Genomic DNA, 18,785 nt, shown 5'->3' with positions numbered 1-18,785 from the left:
AAGTTGGAAATGAAGAGGGAAAAAAAAAACATTACTATAAAAACAGTAATCAAGCCCCCAGTCATCTCTGACTTTAATTTTGAGGATACAAAAACAATACACAAAAAACAAAGTGGGAACTGAAAGTATTTCAGTCAGGACCACTCTGTTCGATGTCAGAATATTGTAGAGGTCCTGAACTTTATGTTTGGCGGCAGGCTTCACTCTGAAGGTTTCAGTTCTGAGCTATCCACAGGCAAACCTCACTGAACATTATCTTGTTATATGTTAATTTGTGGCAACTTTTTTTTACAACATTTCAATTAAAAAAAAAAACGGAAGACGTATGTAGGTGCGTAGGTGTATCAAAACTTTTAATTGGTAGTGTATACATTCCTAACAGGACTCATCTAATCTACAACAATGACAAACCATGGTTCACTGCAAAACTCAGACAGCTCCGTCAGGCCAAAGAAGATGCTTACAGAAAGGGGGATAAAGTCTTGTACAAACAGGCACACTGGAAAAGGAGATCAGAGTGGCAAAGAAGAATTATTCTGACAAGCTAAGGAAAAAAATTATCTTCCAGTGATCCTGCTTCAGTCTGGAAAGGTATGAAGGATATCACCAGTTACAAGACACCATCCCCCAGCACTCTGGAGAATCAACAACTGGCAGACGACTTGTTTTATTGTCGTTTTGAAAAATCACCCCACACCCGCCCTGAACACCTCTCCGCTTTTAATACCATCATCACGGAAACCTTTCAGAATAAACTAACCCAGCTCTCCGTCCCCACCTCTGTCTGTCAGTGGATCAGCAGCTTCCTGACAGTCAGACAGCAGTTAGTAAAGCTTGGTAAATTCACATCCAGCACTCGTACCATCAGCACTGGAGCTCCTCAGGGCTGCGTACTCTCCCCACTGCTCTTCTCCCTCTACACCAACGACTGCACCTCTAAAGACCCCTCTGTCAAGCTCCTGAAGTTTGCAGACGACACCACACTGATCGGCCTCATCCAGGACGTTGACGAGTCTGGATGAGTTCAGGAGAAACCCCCCTGCTCTCCCCCCACTCACCATCATGAACAGCACTGTGACTGCAGTGGAGTCATTCAGATTCCTAGGCACCATCATCTCTCAGGACCTGAAGTGGGATATTCACATAGACTCTATTGTCAGAAAGACCCAGCAGAGGTTGTACTTTCTTCGCCAGCTGAGGAAATCCAACCTGCCACAGGACTTACTGAAACAGTTCTACTCCGCCATCATTGAATCCATCCTCTGCACTTCAATAACTGTCTGGTTCAGCTCAGCTACCAAATCTGACCTCAGAAGACTACGGAGGGTAGTCCGTACTGCTGAGCGAATCTTTGATACAACCCTCCCCACTCTCCAAGAGCTGTACCTATCCAGAGTAAGCAAAAGGGCTGGTAAAATCATTCTGGACCCCTCACATCCAGCACACTCCCTCTTTGAACTGTTACCGTCTGGTCGACGCTACAGAGCTCTGAGCAGCAGAACGACCAGACACAGGAACAGTTTCTTCCCTCAGGCAATCCATCTCATGAACACTCAACAATAAAAGTGGAACACACAACTATAATACATTATCCATTCACCACACTCACTTATTTAATTTTATTCCCCAATTGTAAGTCGCTTTGGATAAAAGCATCTGCCAAATGACTAAATGTATTTTCTCATTTCTAATTTGCACATACTTGACCTGTACATACATAGTTGTCTATATTATATATTGTGTTTTTGCTGTTTTGTACATTGCCTATTTGGATATTTGTATATCATTCTTTTATTATCTGTGTCCTGTCGCTGTCTTTCTGTTGCACTGTGGAGCTTCTGTCACAACAACAAATTCCTTGTATGTGTAAACATACTTGGCCAATAAAGCTCATTCTGATTCGCTGGAGAAGACAGTATGTATTCATTATCTTGGTTTAAGAGGTTAATTATACAAGACAGCTAAACATAAAAGCTGGTATATATATATATAGAATAACAGTAATGACATCAATAACTAATGTCAATGATATATGGGCCATTTAACCATATACTACTGCTGTTCAATTACTGACAGCATATTAAAACTGGCTCTACCATCTGAACACACAAGTAGTAATTCAGTAGAATTAAGTTTTGGTGTGTGTTGGGGGTTACTGAAGAGGTAGCTAACTCAAAAGAACATTTCTTAAAATTTGTACAAAGCCATTTTAGTAGTATAGCAGCTTTTAGGAACATCTAAAAAGCTGTCTTCTATTAACCATCCTTATACATAATGATTATTAATTGCAATCTTTATAAAGATGAGTTTAATTGCCACCTCAAGCAGCTTTAATATTAAAGCTGTGAACATTCAAGGACTGAATTGAGCTGTTTAGTCACACAGAAGGTCCAAGATGATTTAGAGGAAGAGAGAAAACAAGAAAAAGAGAAGAAGCCACATGCATTAAACATTCATAATACAAAACCACAACAAGGCAGCCAAACGCATCTGTTTCTTCCCTGAATAAGAAGAACGGGATGTAATACATTGTCACTGTTTAAACTCAAGTTTGTTTTAAATTCAGGGATCAAGCAGAGACAGAAGAGCTAAGATTAATCTGCACATAATTTACAAGAGAGAAAAAAGACAGGACAAAAAACTGATCAAATACAAACTCCTGTATGAAAAAAAAAGTTAAGATTTCTTGCTTCCACAGATTCACTGCTCTTATCAAAGCAAGAGAAGGGACCAAATCAAATACCAAAACAGTCCTGAAACTGTTTTTTTTTTTTTTTACTTTTCACTGAAACTGCTATGTTTATAACATGATTATTAAACAAAAATATTATTAAATTGCAAAACAGAAATATGTTTGGTTCATTGTATGCACCTGGAGTCACACAGCTCCTCTTAAAACATTTAAAGACCACAGAAATGGTAAAGTGGCATTTTCCTGCTGATTCACAGGACACACAGAGGTCATGTTACCACTGAAACTTCAAGGAAGAAATACTTCAAAACCTCTTCCTACCTCCAGCATTCTGATTGGTTCTACACCTGTGAATCACCTCAATGTAACGGTTCAACAAAAGCACTCAAATACATAACTTCTGGGTGAATAAACGCCACAAAGCAGATCAAATCAACCTACAGTATGAAGCTGGGATTTCAGACTTTCCCTGACAATAATCAGAAACAAAACAACCAAAAAAAAAAAAAAAAAATACACTCTCTTATCCTATCCTAAATCATTTTAGGAGTAAGACTTCATCTGTAAGATTTAACAAGGACATACCCTAGAATAGAGCTCTAGGCGTAAACAAATAATTTCAATCTAATTTTTACAAAAACAATGTCAGTATGTAAAGTTCTAATGACAAGTACAGTATCTTAAAAAATATGCAGTTCATGGTCTGCAATATTTTAATAAGCATATACAAACTAATCCCAAGAATACAAGATATCATCTATGCGAATAAGCTTCTAGTATCAGTTAATTACCCAGAGTACCAAAGCAGAACACCATCCATCCCAAGACTCCAGTATGAGCTGCAGTTGTGAGCCTGTAATAGATCTTATCAGCTCTGATTTGTTGCTCTGACTAGTGGAGCTGCCAACGTTGGGGGTTTACTGCATTGCTAAAATTTACCTTAACCTTTAAACTCTTTTGACAGTGAATTTCATCATCAAGATGTACAGTAGTGCGCAACAAATCTACAATTTTTTTTTCAGACCTCAATCAGGCACTAGCTGGAAAAACAGCAAGATGACATATACAGTGGTGTGAAAAAGTGTTGGCCCCCTTCCAGATTTTTTATTTTTTTGCATGTTTGTCACACTTTAATGTTTCAGATCATCAAACAAATGTAAATATTAATCAAAGATAACACAAGTAAACAACATGCAGTTTTTAACTGAAGGTTTTTTTTTTTATGAAGGGAAAACAAAATCCAAACCCACATGGCCCTGTGTGAAAAAGTGTTTTTTCAAAAAATTCCTCCACAGCGCTGTAACAGACTCGTTGCAAGTTATCGCAAACGCTTGATTGCAGTTGTTGCTGCTAAGGGTGACCCAACCAGTTATTAGGTTTACGGGGCAAGCACTTTTTCACACAGGGCCATGTGGGTTTGGATTTTGTTTTCTTCTCATAATAAAAAACTTCATTCAAAAACTGCATGTTGTGTTTACTTGTGTTATCTTTGATTAATATTTAAATTTGTTTGATGATCTGAAACATTAAAGTGTGACAGACATGCAAAAAAATAAAAAATCAGGAAGGGGGCCAACACTTTTTCACACCACTGTATTTATATACATAAATGTATAGATTTGTCTGGCAAGCCAACGAATACGGTGCAAATGAAAATGCATATATCATTATCATTCACCTTGTTAAAACGGTCCACCCACTTTCAAAAGACAATGAGGAACATCTGTTACTGGAGGCCTTCTACAAATTAATCAAACAAATACATCAAATTATAGTGCCCCTGAGCCAAGCTGGCCTGTGCACATAACATCTTTTCACAATAATCTACACATATAAATGCTGTCCTTACAAAGGCCGCCATGTAGAGCCAAGCAATGAGGGCGACACTTGAGAAAGTAAACAAGTGAGTACGTGACTCATTTTTCAGTTTTAAAATGGCAAAGGTTATTCAAGTGAATTCGTAAACTCTTCACAAAGGTTACATTTTTGCAATTCCCTCAATGACTTTCTTCAGTCTTAAGATCAGCGTGACCGGGCATGAATATTCTTATGAAATCTGGTTAAAAGTTATTAGCTCATCGTCTACATTTTCCATCAACACAAACACACTGATAATGAAAAGACCCCGTTTGATGAACTTCATCACACATTCTACACATCATTTTCACCTAAAACTAAATTCCACAGTCTTGCATTATGATTAATAACATGACTCTTGGTGACAGCTCTCAGGAGAATTTAATACTGGCGTCAAAACAAAATACAAAACTGGACCAAAATATAACACCATTAAAAATGGATGTGAAAAACAAATATTACAGCCAGGGTATTGTTCTGCGACGCCCAGCAGCTGCTCGCATACAAAGTGTAAAAAGCATTTTGAGGGACACAAAGGACGACATTTCAAAATGCTTCCTTAATGGACATTGAAAACACTGAAGGAACTTGGCTTGCCATTTATGTAAGGACAGTCGGTTGTAAGTAAATGTAAAAAAGTGGGGCACAATAAACATTGGAAAAAATATGTAAAACTGTCTCTAATTGTTGATGTTTCTTCTTGTCCATGTTTATGTTTATCAGTAGTATCGCTATTTTAAGTGGATTCAGAAATGGTACATTTCAGGATCAGAAGTACTAAGGGTGTTACTGGCAGCCTTGATAGCATCTAAAAAAACATTTTCAAGGTAATGCCAAATTGATTTGCCTCAAAAAGCCTTTTTTTAAATTCTGAAATGTGCCACAGCTAGGCTCCAAATTGCATGACCAATTTATAACTGGACAACAGCCACTGATTACATTAAAGCTTTCATAGGGTAAGTACTTTTTTTCCAATACTTTATGATTTCATCCCCTGAATATTCAACACATTTAATACATACAGTATTTGTATTTGATTGACAGCATAGCCCTTTATGCTGCTAATTTTATTGTGAGCTCAAATTATTTTTGTGTTTGTCTTGGACAGAAGCTGTTTTCAAAAAAGCAAAGCTAATGCAATGAACCCAACAATAGAAACGAAATGACTCTGAAGAGATCCTAATGAGAAAAACAATAAGGAGCTCCCAATCACCAAAATATCAAAGTATGTGAATAATGAAAAATTCTCTGAATCTGTTTCCTCAGTGACTGACAGGTTCCTTTCTGCCAAAGATAACATCCCACACTTTGACCTAAACGGCTCACAGAATGATTGCAGAGCAAAAGACCTGTCAATATTGCTTTAAAAACAGCAGGAAATTGGCTCATCTGCTCTGAGAGAGGAAGTGAGCCAATGAAAAACTGTGAAAGACAGTCAGGAACAGAGCATTGAGGGGGCACTGGAAATGATTTACAGTGTTTCCACACCTGAACGTGTCCTCAATCACAAGATTCCAATAACAGAGATATTTAATACTAGAGATGGACGTATGCAGTATTTGAAGTGGACTAGAGAAAGAATGTCAGGGAGGAACATTGCCCTCAGGTTAGGGTTTGAAAGCGTTTGTGGTCGAATGGTATTAATTTCATCACATAATCCAAGACAAATCAAAGCAAGTCCAAGGATATATTCGATGTTTTGTGGCTAAATGAAATGCATACTTGTTATCAAGACCACATTTAGACATTCACCTAATGGATTCTAAGTATAACAAAACGAAATATGAAAAGACAACATCTTAACTACTTAAAAAAAAAAAAAATCTTAAACTTCTCTGATTTAACTTGCCCTGAATAATAAATACTGTGTTATGATGAATGACTATCTATACTGACAGATCTTCCCCACAAAACCTCTCCACATGAAAGTTAATTAGCAAACACATGACTTCAAAATGCATGCATTTACAAAATGTTTCAAAGTCAGGGTACAGTGAATGCTTGTCAATGTTTTTTTTTTTATTATTATTAAACTGCTGGTCTTAAATGCAGATTTACATGGCAGGGACTGTATCTTATTAAACAATTTTGCTTATAAAACCTTTTCATAAAAAAAAAAAGCAATAAATCACTCTATGCCATACTGTATTCAGCTAAAAGTCATTGGTAGACAAAAAGCTCAGCTATTTAGTATGGCCTCACATGCCTTATGCTCACCCTCATGTAATTGTAAAACATAAAAATAATACATAAATACGTATTGAAAAATGTCTCAGTTATTTTTTTGGCCATGCAAATGTCAATGTTTACTACCGTTTAGTTACTAATATTCTTCAATATCCTCTTTTGTGTTCTGCAGGAGAAAGAATGTCATACAGGTTTGTAATTGACAGAATTTTCAATTTGGATGAACTCTCTCTAAGTATCGACCACCTAAAATTATTCCAAATACGAGGGTAGAAATGGTTTGCTTTCAGACAGAAGTACCTGCTGACTGACACTTCACTGATTGTAGGGCTTGATGATCTTGATGAAAGCTCAATTACTCCGTCCATCTCTTCACTTTTTACTTTCAGCATGGCAGAAATGAGAGGCTGGGGAGTGTTCTGAATGCTGTTTGGTGAACCTGTTACATGGAACGACATGGAAGAAGGAAAAATATGGTTAGGAATACACCAACAGAATACAACCTTGTGGAAAGACCCCTTGACAATAAGTTTTATTTTCTTTCTAATATTTTCTTGTATATTTTATATGCAGTGAGGGCATAAAATAAAAATGGGTCTTGGTGAGTTGAAAAAACATTACCATTGGGCTGGTATTTTTTCCCAAAAATAAAACATAGAACGTGTCACAGCAAGAGTCATACTAACACTAACTGTGCTACATACATATATATATATATATATATATATATATATATATATATATATATATATATATATATATATATATATATATATATATATATATATATATATATATATATATATATATATATATACACACACACACAGTCATGGCCAAAAATATGATCAAAGGCGGCTGTGAAAATTAATCTGCATTGTTAATCCTTTTGGATCTTTTTTTTTTTTTAAATCACAAAAATCTAACCTTTCATTGGATAATAAGAATTTAAAATGGGGGTAAATATCATTATGAAATAAATGTTTTTCTCAAATACATGTTGGACACAATTATTGGCACCCCTAGAAATTCTTATGAGTAAAATATCTCTGAAGTATATTCCCATTCATATTTACAATTTTGAGCACTCCAGGGTGATTATGAACATGAAATTATCCAGCCATGGCTTCCTGTTTCACAGAAATATAAATAGAAGGGAAAACAAAACCCAGAATTCCCTTAATCATCCATCACAATGAGTAAAAAACAAAAAGAATATATTTCTGATGTGCAGCAAAAGATAATTGAGCTTCACAAGTTAGTGAAGTGGCTTTAAGAAAAGAGCTAGACCAGTGAAAATGACCATTTCCACCATCAGGGCAATAATTAAGAATTTCCAATCAATGTGCCTATATCATCCTAATGCACGGTGAGGAGGAGAGTTTGAGTGGCTAAAGACTCTCCAAGGACCACAGCTGGAGAATTGCAGAAAATAGTTGAGTCTCGGGTCAGAAAACCTTCTCCTAGCTCATCCAAAAACAAACTCCAGCATATTCAGTTATCAGACACGACTGGAACTTCAAATGGGACTGTCTTCTATGGTCAGATGAACCAAAAAAATTTGATTTTAGCAGCAAACACTCAAGATGGGTTTGATGAACACAGGGATAAAAAATACCCTGTGTGTACAATGAAATATACTGCTGTATTTTTGATGTTGTGGGCCTATATTTCTGCTGGAGGTCCTGGACATCTTGTTTCGTCACATGGCATCATGAATTCTATCAAATACCAACAGATGAACAAAAATAAACAAGTGACTGACTCTGGTAGAAATTTTATAATGGGCCATGTTTGGATCTTCCAACTGTACAATTATCCAAACACAAACCTCAAAAACAACACAAAAATGGGTCACTGAGCACAAAACCAAGCTATAGCCATTCCAGTCCTCTGGCCTGAACCCTGTAGAAAAGGAGTGGGGTGAACTGAAGAGAATAAACGCCAACACGGAGCTGGGAATCTAAAGGGCCTGGAGAGATTCTGGATGAAGGAATGGTCTCTGATCTTGTCAGGTGTTCTCTAACCTCATCAGGCATTATAGGAGAAAATTTAGAGCTGTTAAACTGGCAAATGGAGGTTTCAAAAAGTATTGAATAAAAGGGTGCTGTTAATTGTGGCCAATGTATATTAATAAAAAACATTTCATAATGATATTTCCCCCCATTTTAAATTCTCATTATCCAATGAAAGGTTAGATTTTTGTGAATTTTTTAAATAAAAGATCAAAAGGATTAACAATGCAGATTCATTTTCACAGCCTTCTTTGATCATATTTAGCAAGGGTGCCGATATTTTTGGCCATGACTTCTATATCTATATCTATCTATCTATAGAAACACTATATAGAAACAATATAAAATGTGAACATTTACAGAGTGTTGAAAAGGGTATTATTTTTGTATTGATCACCATACCGTTGAAATCTCTTTACACATAACCATTACTAGAGAACTGACAATTCCAAAATCAATTGCAACTAAACCAATTGTGACGCCACTGACTGACAAAGAGATAACCAACCTAGACAGCCATGTTGAATATTTTTACACTGCTAACTGCTTATTGACTTTGAAGTCCACATATGCTTTGCTGATAACAGCATGAGACTGGTGCCTTATCATCAGAGCAGGTTAAGGGGTCTACATGCCCTTATTTACTGCAATTGTTGAAGTGGCGCACAAAAGTACTTATGCTTCGTGTTTGTGTGTGAGAATGAAATATGCTGTATATAGTAACTGTCACTACAGTGGTGGTAGATAAGCTCCTTTATTTCTGCATCCATTTCCTCAACATTTAAGTCCTAAAACTTGATAGTTTAATTAAAACAAATAACACAAAACATTGCATATTTTCACTTCTTTATCAAGTAAAATGGTCTAAGAATGAACCTCTTTGTTGAAAAGTATGTGAACCTTTGCTTTCAGAAAAGCAATAATGCAACCAAATGTTTCCAAAAACTTTGGATCAGTCCTGAATGTTAGATTGGTGAAATGTCTTCAGCTTGACATTGGGATTCCTTAACACAAGGTGTCAGTCTACAGACTGACGTCTTGACATTCCCGTGCCAAACTTTTTGGTACAATGCAGAATTTATAGTTCCATCAAAGGTTGTAATTCAGAAGCCGCAAAGCAGCCCCTAATCATTATACTGTCATCATCGTGATTCACAGTTGAGATAAAATTTCTTATTGAATGCAAGTCCTTTACTGCCAAATGTAACACTTCTCATTGAAACCAAAAGATCTGTTTACAGTCCACAAATCATTTAGCCAACAGTCTTCTGGCTCATCCATGGAGTCTTTGGAAACTTTTAGACGGACAGCATTGTCGTCTTGGAAAGCAGCGGCTTTCTCCTTGTTATCCTGCCATGCACACCATTCTGTGTGTTTCCGTGATAGACTCAGCTTCCACAGCAACTCACAAATTCACACCTGCGTTTTATGTAATTTTAACTATGGCAGCCACTAACGACTATTTTTATTTTGATTAATCTATCGACTAATTTATCAATTAATCTAAACAACTAATTTCCCACAAAAAATAAACAATTTTACTTAAGAATATTTTATTAAATCAAATGAAATCCAAATTTCTATTAAATCCTTTTTTTTTTAAAAGCAAAAGTAAAGTGCAACATAGAGTGCAAGAAGCTAGTGTACATCTCAATCAAGTCACTGAAATCAAAGTTCAGTATTATAGTGTAAGAATGACAACATATCCACGTGTTCTAGTCTAGTAATAATAATACAATTATAATCAAAAAACACTTTTAAAAGGAATATTTAGCAGAAATATTATTTACCAGAATTGTATTTAGGTGAAAATTGTAAATGTGCAGTATTTCTGAAAAAAATAAATAAAAAATACTTAAAATATATAAAACTCAATTAATTGGAGATGCTTCTGATTATTAAAATTTAATGGAACCATTCAAATGGAATCCAGAAAATAAAGGAAAACAGAATTTGGTACAAATAAAACTGTAAAACTCAATTAATTAGACAGGCTTTTTGATTAATAAAATTTAATTTAACCATTAAAACAGAGTATAGAAAAAAGAAAATGGAAAAAAATTAATTTGGAAATAAAACGGATTTCATAGGGCCCTATAGTTATAATAATTTTTTTTTGTTGTAATAAAAATAGATGCAAGTGAACAATAGCTTTTAAAATGACTTAAAATACATATATAATAGCAATGATGCAATAATAATTAGTTCAAATAAAGTATCGTATGGCTTTATTGAACAAAACTAATGAACAATAATGTATTATAAACAATAGAGCTAATGTACATTACGTATTACAACAAAGGCCTGCAGGAGGCGCCAACGGCCTGACGATTGTTTTTACACATTACTGCGCGATCTAATCCTTGATTAATATTGACCAAGCACCATTTCTTTAGGACAGAAATGCTATAGCCACTGTAATTAAATGAATATGTGGACATCAAAACGTGTAAACCCAGAGTGATGATTTAAGCTTTTATTTTGAAACCGCGATGTATTATCCTGTGTTTGCGTAGATTTATAAATGATTTACCTTACAAATCTGATGAAATGGCGCACGATGCGTTCCCAGATGAACGTTATAATAAACCCAAACTCACAACAACATGCAAAGATGGAGTTTGAGACGCTCCACACATGTAATTGATAACACACGCATGGAAATAATTAAAGTGTTAGAACTGCATTGCATATAATTATTTAATTAAATCATAGCGTTTGTGAATTCACAATTATGCTTAATTATGATTTTTAAATGGGTTTAATCATGCAGCCTTGGAAAATAGTCTAATAATGTGTTTTATGGATTCTCGTCCGTGAAATGCGCCACTTTCGATATTTTGCCGGTTAGTCGACGCGAGCAAAATGAAGTCGACGATTTTTAAAATAGACTAGTCGACTAAAATCGACGAATCGCGACAGCCCTAATTTTAACACCCTACTACTTTAAATGAACTGATAATTGTAGAGGTTCACATACTCCCACCAAACCAAGAGAATGACTTCTGGATGATATTAGTAAATAAATGTGGAAAAAATTCTGAATGTAGGTTAAATTTACAGCACATTCTTAAGAATTTAGTCTTTCTAGCACCACTGTGTTAGGAACCATTTCCAACACTGTCAGCATTATGAAAACACTTGGAGATTATAGGAAATTCTACAACCTAATTAAATGTCAACTATTCAAATGTGTGATTATATGCAATTTCTAAATTAAAAAAAAAAAAAATGTCAATCAATTTTAACCGATGTTCAAACAGGAAATATATATATATATATACACATATATATACACATACACACACACACACATATATACACATATATATATATGTGTGTATATATATGTATATATGTGTGTCTATATATATATATATATATATATATATATATATATATATATATATATACACACATTAACACATATATGTGGAAATAAGTTTTATGTAACATCTTTACATGCAATCTGAAGAGAAACAGAAGACAAGGGGACCTTTGGAGTCTGTTTCCTCTTTAGACTTCTCCTCTTCCTGTTTGATCGGTGCTCTCTTGGACGTCTCCAGACGACCTCTGACCTGGGCAATCAAATGGGAATATTCGCTACTGTGCTGCTTCCCTAAGAAAAATAATCAAAAGGCAGAGAAGTAAAGTGTTCAACTGCACTTCTTCCATAAGTATAAAGAAATTAAGAAATAAAAGCGCTTCTTATAATAAATACTGAATCTTGAAAAATGGGCGTTCTATAGCAGACCTGAATGCCTCAAGGAAAGTTTTAGGAGGCAGAGTATATTATTAGATTTTAATGAAAGATTAATTAGAATTTTTTTTCCCCTTTTGCAATAATGTGCACTCTTGAATCAGGAACGTGCACCGTAAGTCAAGTAAATAAAGTCAATTATGATTTCATGATAACTTTTTTCATGATGACTTTATTTAACCTTTTTAACCTGGAATATTCCTGTAAATAATACCAAAACCTGCATTATACAACAGTCATGTCTGGATAATAAATTATTGCATAATGTCAAAATAAATTAATAAATAAAAAATAAAAAAACCATAAAAGGAAAATCTGAATGCATCTTGTACCGAAAATGATAGAGGATTATATTTCAGTCTTAGCTTTCACTTCTAACAGAGAATGAATCCTGCAACGGAAAATAACAGTGACTCTGTCTGAAAACACTGGCATAGCAAGGCAGACCATGATAAATGTAGTGGCGAAAACCAACAAAAGCAGATGAAAGGTCATATGGCCTGCTTTTAAAATCACATCAGCCAAAAGCCCAAGAAGAGATCAGCTGAAATGAAGATGACTGAAGACCTGCAGGAGAACAAATACAGAGATATCCACCACAGCTCACTATCACAGAAACACACCACGCAGACCCTGATATCTGTTTGCGATACAGCATATGAATCCTGTTTCTATTATAACTGAATAGCCTTAAGGGCTGAATGGACCGTTTTCGCATTTTGTTCATGGATCATGTTTGTAAAATCAAGTGAACAGCTTATTGAATGTTTTCCATAAACATACATGTGTAGAAAATCAAGTCACCTTTGTTTTTAGTAAGCAGGCACACCGAAGGTTTAATGAAAGTAATGCTTAAAAGAAAACAATTTTCACACAACATTAATTTTACTTAATTTCACATACAGCAAATTTGTCCAGCAGGGGCCGTTTAGCCTTAAGGCTTCATTAAAACAGCACACTGAGCAACATTATTAATATAGTGTTATCTTAACTCAACCACACAGTTGTTACTCACTGAAAACATTAGAACGCATGGATTCTAATCTCAATTGTACATGGTGTGCATTAGTAATGGGTTTTGTGGCAAGGTAGCCTGATATCTGTTCTCATACTTCCTACTACAACAGCTGAAAGTCCATTTTGGCAATTCAATTAGAAATCCCATTTAGCGTCATTTTTCACAAAACACTGCTGGCTAATCGCAGAAGTGCTAAATAGGGAACTTAATCTCAGGAATAATCTGACTTGTTGACTGTAGTCAACTGTTGGAGCAATTACTGCCTTTTTATGTGGGCAAAGTTTCAGAATCAAAACACTGCAAACAGAACACAGCTATATAAACAAATACATTCCAAATTCCCCAGAGAACACACGGTGAATTAGTCTTTGGGATCAACCTACAAATTGAAATCATATCTAATCAACTCCTTTATTTATTCCTTTAAAATTAGAAAGGAAAAAAAATCTAAGGGAATAATTTAGGGACCAGAATCATTAAGTAAAATGCTAAACGGAACAAGAAATATCAATTCAAATCTTTAATTTTGACATTTTTAAAAAGAATGTTTCAAATTGTTTGAGTATCCTGAATGTTTAATATATTAGGTGCACATGCATAGTTTTGAATGATCCTGTGCCGTGCTGTGTTGATTAACTGCTGCTGCACCGCAGTTTCCTTCATGGAATTGATACAAGTATCTATCCATCTAAACTGCAGATCCCAATAAAAACAGCTTTAAGTTAACCTAAGCCATGCCACCCACCAGCTGTATCTGATCTGCGTCTCTTCTTGTACAAGTCATTCTGATGCTGAAGAGACTCAGAAAACAATGAAATCAGGCCCTTCTTCCAGAGCCAACACTATTATAAATTGAAACACTATTATATATAAAAAAAACACAGTGATATCAAACAAGAGACAAGTTCTTGAACTTATTCATTCTTGCTATAAACAGAAGAATCTGTTAGGATAACAACTAAAAAGCCCTGAAGAAGCATTTTAGAAGCACATTCTCCTGTTATTTCAGACCCCATTGGATGCAAAAAAAAAAAATAATGTTTTTTTTCCACAGCAGGTCTTATGGTTTTCCTGTTCGGTTACAGTCTACATTAAAATATGAACACGTTGTGACAGAACAAAAAGAACATTACAGGAATCTTGAAACTATCACTAAGAAGTGGGTGGTGAAGTGTTACAAGACTTCAATGTCTAAATATTCCTTTTCTTTCTCAAGTCATACTGCGTCATACTCAGAACACTTGGGAAATCTGAGGCTTCTTCGTGGAAGACTAAAGTTATTTACTGTGGACAAAAGCCATATCAAATCTGATAATGGCCAGTTAACCAACAAGCTCTTGAGTTAAGCATAGATACATTTTTGTATCTATACAAACACATACAATAAAGAAAAAAGATTACAAATCCAATGACTTGCAGAACACACACCTATAAACAATATTATAGGTGTACAGACTAAACTAAGACTCTGAATCAAAATCATTCAACAAAATAAACCTCTCAACGCAACACATATGTGCCAAAATTACAAACGCATGTACAAGAAAACAGATCACTGCTCTGTTTATTTTCATTTCCTCATTTCTGACAGACTTGGAGACGGTTGGGTTGAAATGATTATATGAAAGGTAAAATGCTATTTTTAAACAATCAAGAGAGTGAGTTTCAAGAGAAACAATTTCCTTCAGGTCGTTGTGAAATCCGAGGGCAAAGGACATGAAAAGAATTCTCAATTTAAATAAAGTTTCCCTAGTGCTATAAAGAAAATTAAGAATGAACATAAATGCAAGGGAAAACTGTAATAGTCCAATTTGCAAATATTAAGAATGTCATTGTGGTCAATCAGGATTTGACTGAACAAAACTAAAATGTTGACAATGGAAAATTAACTATAGTTAATTAGTGGTTAAATTAATAAAAATATAATATTAAACAAAAACACAGAAGAGTTGTTCATTATTTATACCAAAATGGTATACAACCATTTATACTTCACCAGATGCTGATTTTTTTCTACAAATGATTGACAAACTTTTACGACAGCCACTAAAAATAAATGAATGAATAAATAAATGAACAGGTCAGTAAAGAAATATTTTCAATGATATTCTGTTTATAGAATTGGTCTATGGCCAACAGTGACACTTTGGTTCATTATTTAGAATGAACCTGATGTATAGAAAAGCTAGATTTCTGGGGTGTCTTATTCACCTCGTGTCATTCCCCATTCATCGGACACTCCATGAAGCTGGTGAATCATCAAGCCCTTTTGATGATTAATCAAGAGTTTATCACGGCATGCCGCTATTTATAGATCCCCTCCGCGCTGCGCATCAATATTTCAACATCCTGTCTCTGACATCACAGTCTGGCTGTTCTAATCGCACAGTGCCTTTCATCTTTTGCTGCGAGGTCAATTTTACGTGACAAATATGGACAAGTAACGTTTTCTCACTTGGCGAAAATTACACCAATCCACCTTAAATGGCTTTGTTTCTAATGTTGGCCTTTGGGAGGAGGTTGTTAGGTTAAGTGGGTTTTATTATGGCAGAGACACCACTAGGACCAGCAGCTGTAACCTGTTCATGTCAAATAGAAACATGGTTTGAGCACTAGGGACAAAACCTTTGAGCTCAAGTTAACAGGGCACAACATTAGGACCTTTGAGGATAAACAGAAACAACCAAAGAACATTCAGTTTACTTGAACGTCTTCAATTTAGGATATTTCATGGGTTTATGTTAAAGGAACAGTTCAACAGTTCTGTTATCATTTCTCACTCATGTCATTACAAAAGTAATTCAGTAATACAAAAGTAAGAAAGTCATTCAGGTTTGAACCAACATAATAGAAAGCGTATGTAATAAAATTAAAATTTAAAACACCACAAGACTTACAACCTTGTTCATTTGTGCAATCGGCTGATTCCCTTAAAGATGACATAGAAAAAAGCCCTCTTGGCAGTCCATCAAACAGTGGATGGTAGCTTTAAAGCTTGGAGCCTATTGTCAGATTTTTTGGTCTAAGCGCTTTGAGTCGGGTCACTAAGGCAGATTGGAACATTTAATGAGGTATAGGATCGATCTTGAGACCCTGTTGGTATTGTCGTATTGATCACCACCTTCCCCTCCAACCCCTTGAGGGATTTTCCTCCCTCACTCCCTCATGCACACACACTTAGCTGCTTAGTGAACTTGGATTCACAAAAGGCAAAGGTTTCTGGAAAGCATTTTTTGGCTGAGAACTACTGAAGATAACTGAAGAGAGATTATGCATATCGAAAAAGTCAGGAGAGAAAAAAAAACTTCAAAACGAAAGCATGCAGCTCCACTCAAGACGTAGCTAAATCTGTATTCAGTTTAGAAATCTCTGCACCACAGTTCTGCATAGAGTCCAAACCGCACCTGAACAAGAGGATCTGATATATGAGGTGGAAACGGAAATTGCAAATGCCCTTGCAGAGCACACTGATGATACATGGGCATTACATTAAAGCAGCAAATCAGAAAAGGAATTTTTGATGATTACGATCGCAGCTGTACCTTCAATCTTACAGCCATTTTCTGCTCAGCAACTCACTGAAGCATAGCTACAACACTTCTTTAAATGTAATTTAACTTTCTTTTTTTTCACTAAAAACTACTTACAAGAACATATAACAGCAGCTCACTGGGTACATATTTTAAAGAGAGCCTGCCAGTAGACAAATATTCCAAATTGTTTCCAATGTAGCCTAATGAGACATTAACAGCAGGATTTTCTTTCAGTCCTGACTTTCTGGATTGTTTAAAGAAAAACAATGTCAATCTAACCATTGCTTATGTAAGTCATATCAGTGATTCAAACGCAAATCCTCAATTTTTTTATTTTTTTTGCATTAGAACTTAAAAAAAGAAAAAAAAAAAAAAAGAAATTTGCAATTTTTTCAGACTAAAATAACTTAGTAGTTATGACTTCTGAATTGATAATAAAATAATTGAGAGTTTGAGTCTCAGAACTGTGACCTGTTGCATAAAAGGCTTAGACTAGTTTTACAAAGTAGTCATTTTATTTTTTAATGGTCATAACTTTTAAGTCGGTTACATAAAAATGTAGACTGGTCTAACTTAAACCTGAAAAATAATACCTATTACACCTTGAATAACTTAGTTATTGTTACTTGGCTGAAAAGACTAAGCTATAAAAATAGTGTGCTGGAGCCACAGAGGAAAAAACAACAACTAATATCTTCACCTAATAATTTACAAAAAATATTAACAGTTTGCATATGCTCAGTCAACCTTGAGGTAGAAGATAGTAAAGTTGTTCAGTACATAAATCAAACAGATAATTTTATTTTATAATGCACAGGACAAGCAGGAGAATGAACCTGACCCTGCTATGACATCACTCAAATATTATTTTCCAACAGTGCAAGGACAGCGCGTCCTCTGAATGAAGAATGAGACCGTTGCTCTTGTCAGTTTAGTGTCAATTTTTATAAGCCAGGACTTACGGTACACTGAGTGCAACTCCTCAATTTCTTCAGTAGTCTGATTCTTCGTAGTCATGATTACCTGTCAAACGCAGAACATTATAAAAAAAGAGCAAAGCATAAATCTAATAGCTATAGTTGTATCAACAAGAATGCACTTTTTAAAAGCTGAAACATCAAATTATTTATTTTGTAAATAAACAAATGTAACATTATAGACATACATGTAGACATTATTATAATATGCACATTTACATATATTTTAGAAATGATAATCCACAGTAGTACATACAGGCTTTCGTTTACTCTCCATTTGTTTCTTTAACCTCTCATTGTTTTCAACTTCTTTGGCAATTTCTTCAGCTGTCAACAAATGAAAAAGCAAAAACATTAGCTATAAAACACAGCCACGTTTCTGAAGACGACTTAATGCCCAACATATAAATATATCCAAATACATAAAAATCTCACCAATACATACAGTAGCCTATATATTCTATTAAAGCACGCAGGCAGTTGCTCATTCTTAAATCATTCTGGATAACATGACCATCAGGTTTTACAAAAATTTGTGGCATAGGAGTCAGTTTGAGTACTGTAATTTATCAATTCAATCTGCCATTGAATATGACAAAACAGAACCACATGGGTAGTGATGGGAAAAAAGCAACAATCCACACTCAAGTCCACCTTTTAAACAGAAACCATGGTAACGTAAGGTGAATGAAAGAAAAATAGGTTTCCTGCAAAACCTTTGACGGCTCAATGAAAAGAGATAAATT

General features: G+C 35.0%; 1 protein-coding gene across 7 annotated transcripts in view; it reads right to left on the bottom strand.

Annotated features, from left to right (window-relative positions):
• Window positions 1-18,785, bottom strand: part of rad18 (RAD18 E3 ubiquitin protein ligase) — a 49,310-nt gene that overhangs the window by 14,213 nt on the left and 16,312 nt on the right. For 2 of the 7 annotated variants that reach the window (XM_079431958.1, XM_079431957.1), the window contains exons 8-11: window positions 18,296-18,366; window positions 18,025-18,085; window positions 12,248-12,370; window positions 7,037-7,175 (exon numbers count right to left, since the gene is read on the bottom strand). In XM_079431958.1, the coding sequence (XP_079288084.1) occupies window positions 7,037-7,175; window positions 12,248-12,370; window positions 18,025-18,085; window positions 18,296-18,366 (394 nt within the window). Of the gene's footprint in view, window positions 1-7,036; window positions 7,176-12,213; window positions 12,371-18,024; window positions 18,086-18,295; window positions 18,367-18,785 lie in introns of all 7 variants that reach the window. The other 5 variants (XM_079431960.1, XM_079431959.1, XR_013784995.1 and 2 more) reach the window with 4 other exon arrangements.

This window comes from Barbus barbus, assembly GCF_936440315.1.
Source record: "Barbus barbus genome assembly, chromosome: 13".
NCBI classification, from domain to species: Eukaryota; Metazoa; Chordata; class Actinopteri; order Cypriniformes; family Cyprinidae; genus Barbus; species Barbus barbus.
The sequence above is the reverse complement of the archived record's forward strand: the minus strand, read 5'-3'. Positions and strand labels throughout refer to the sequence as shown.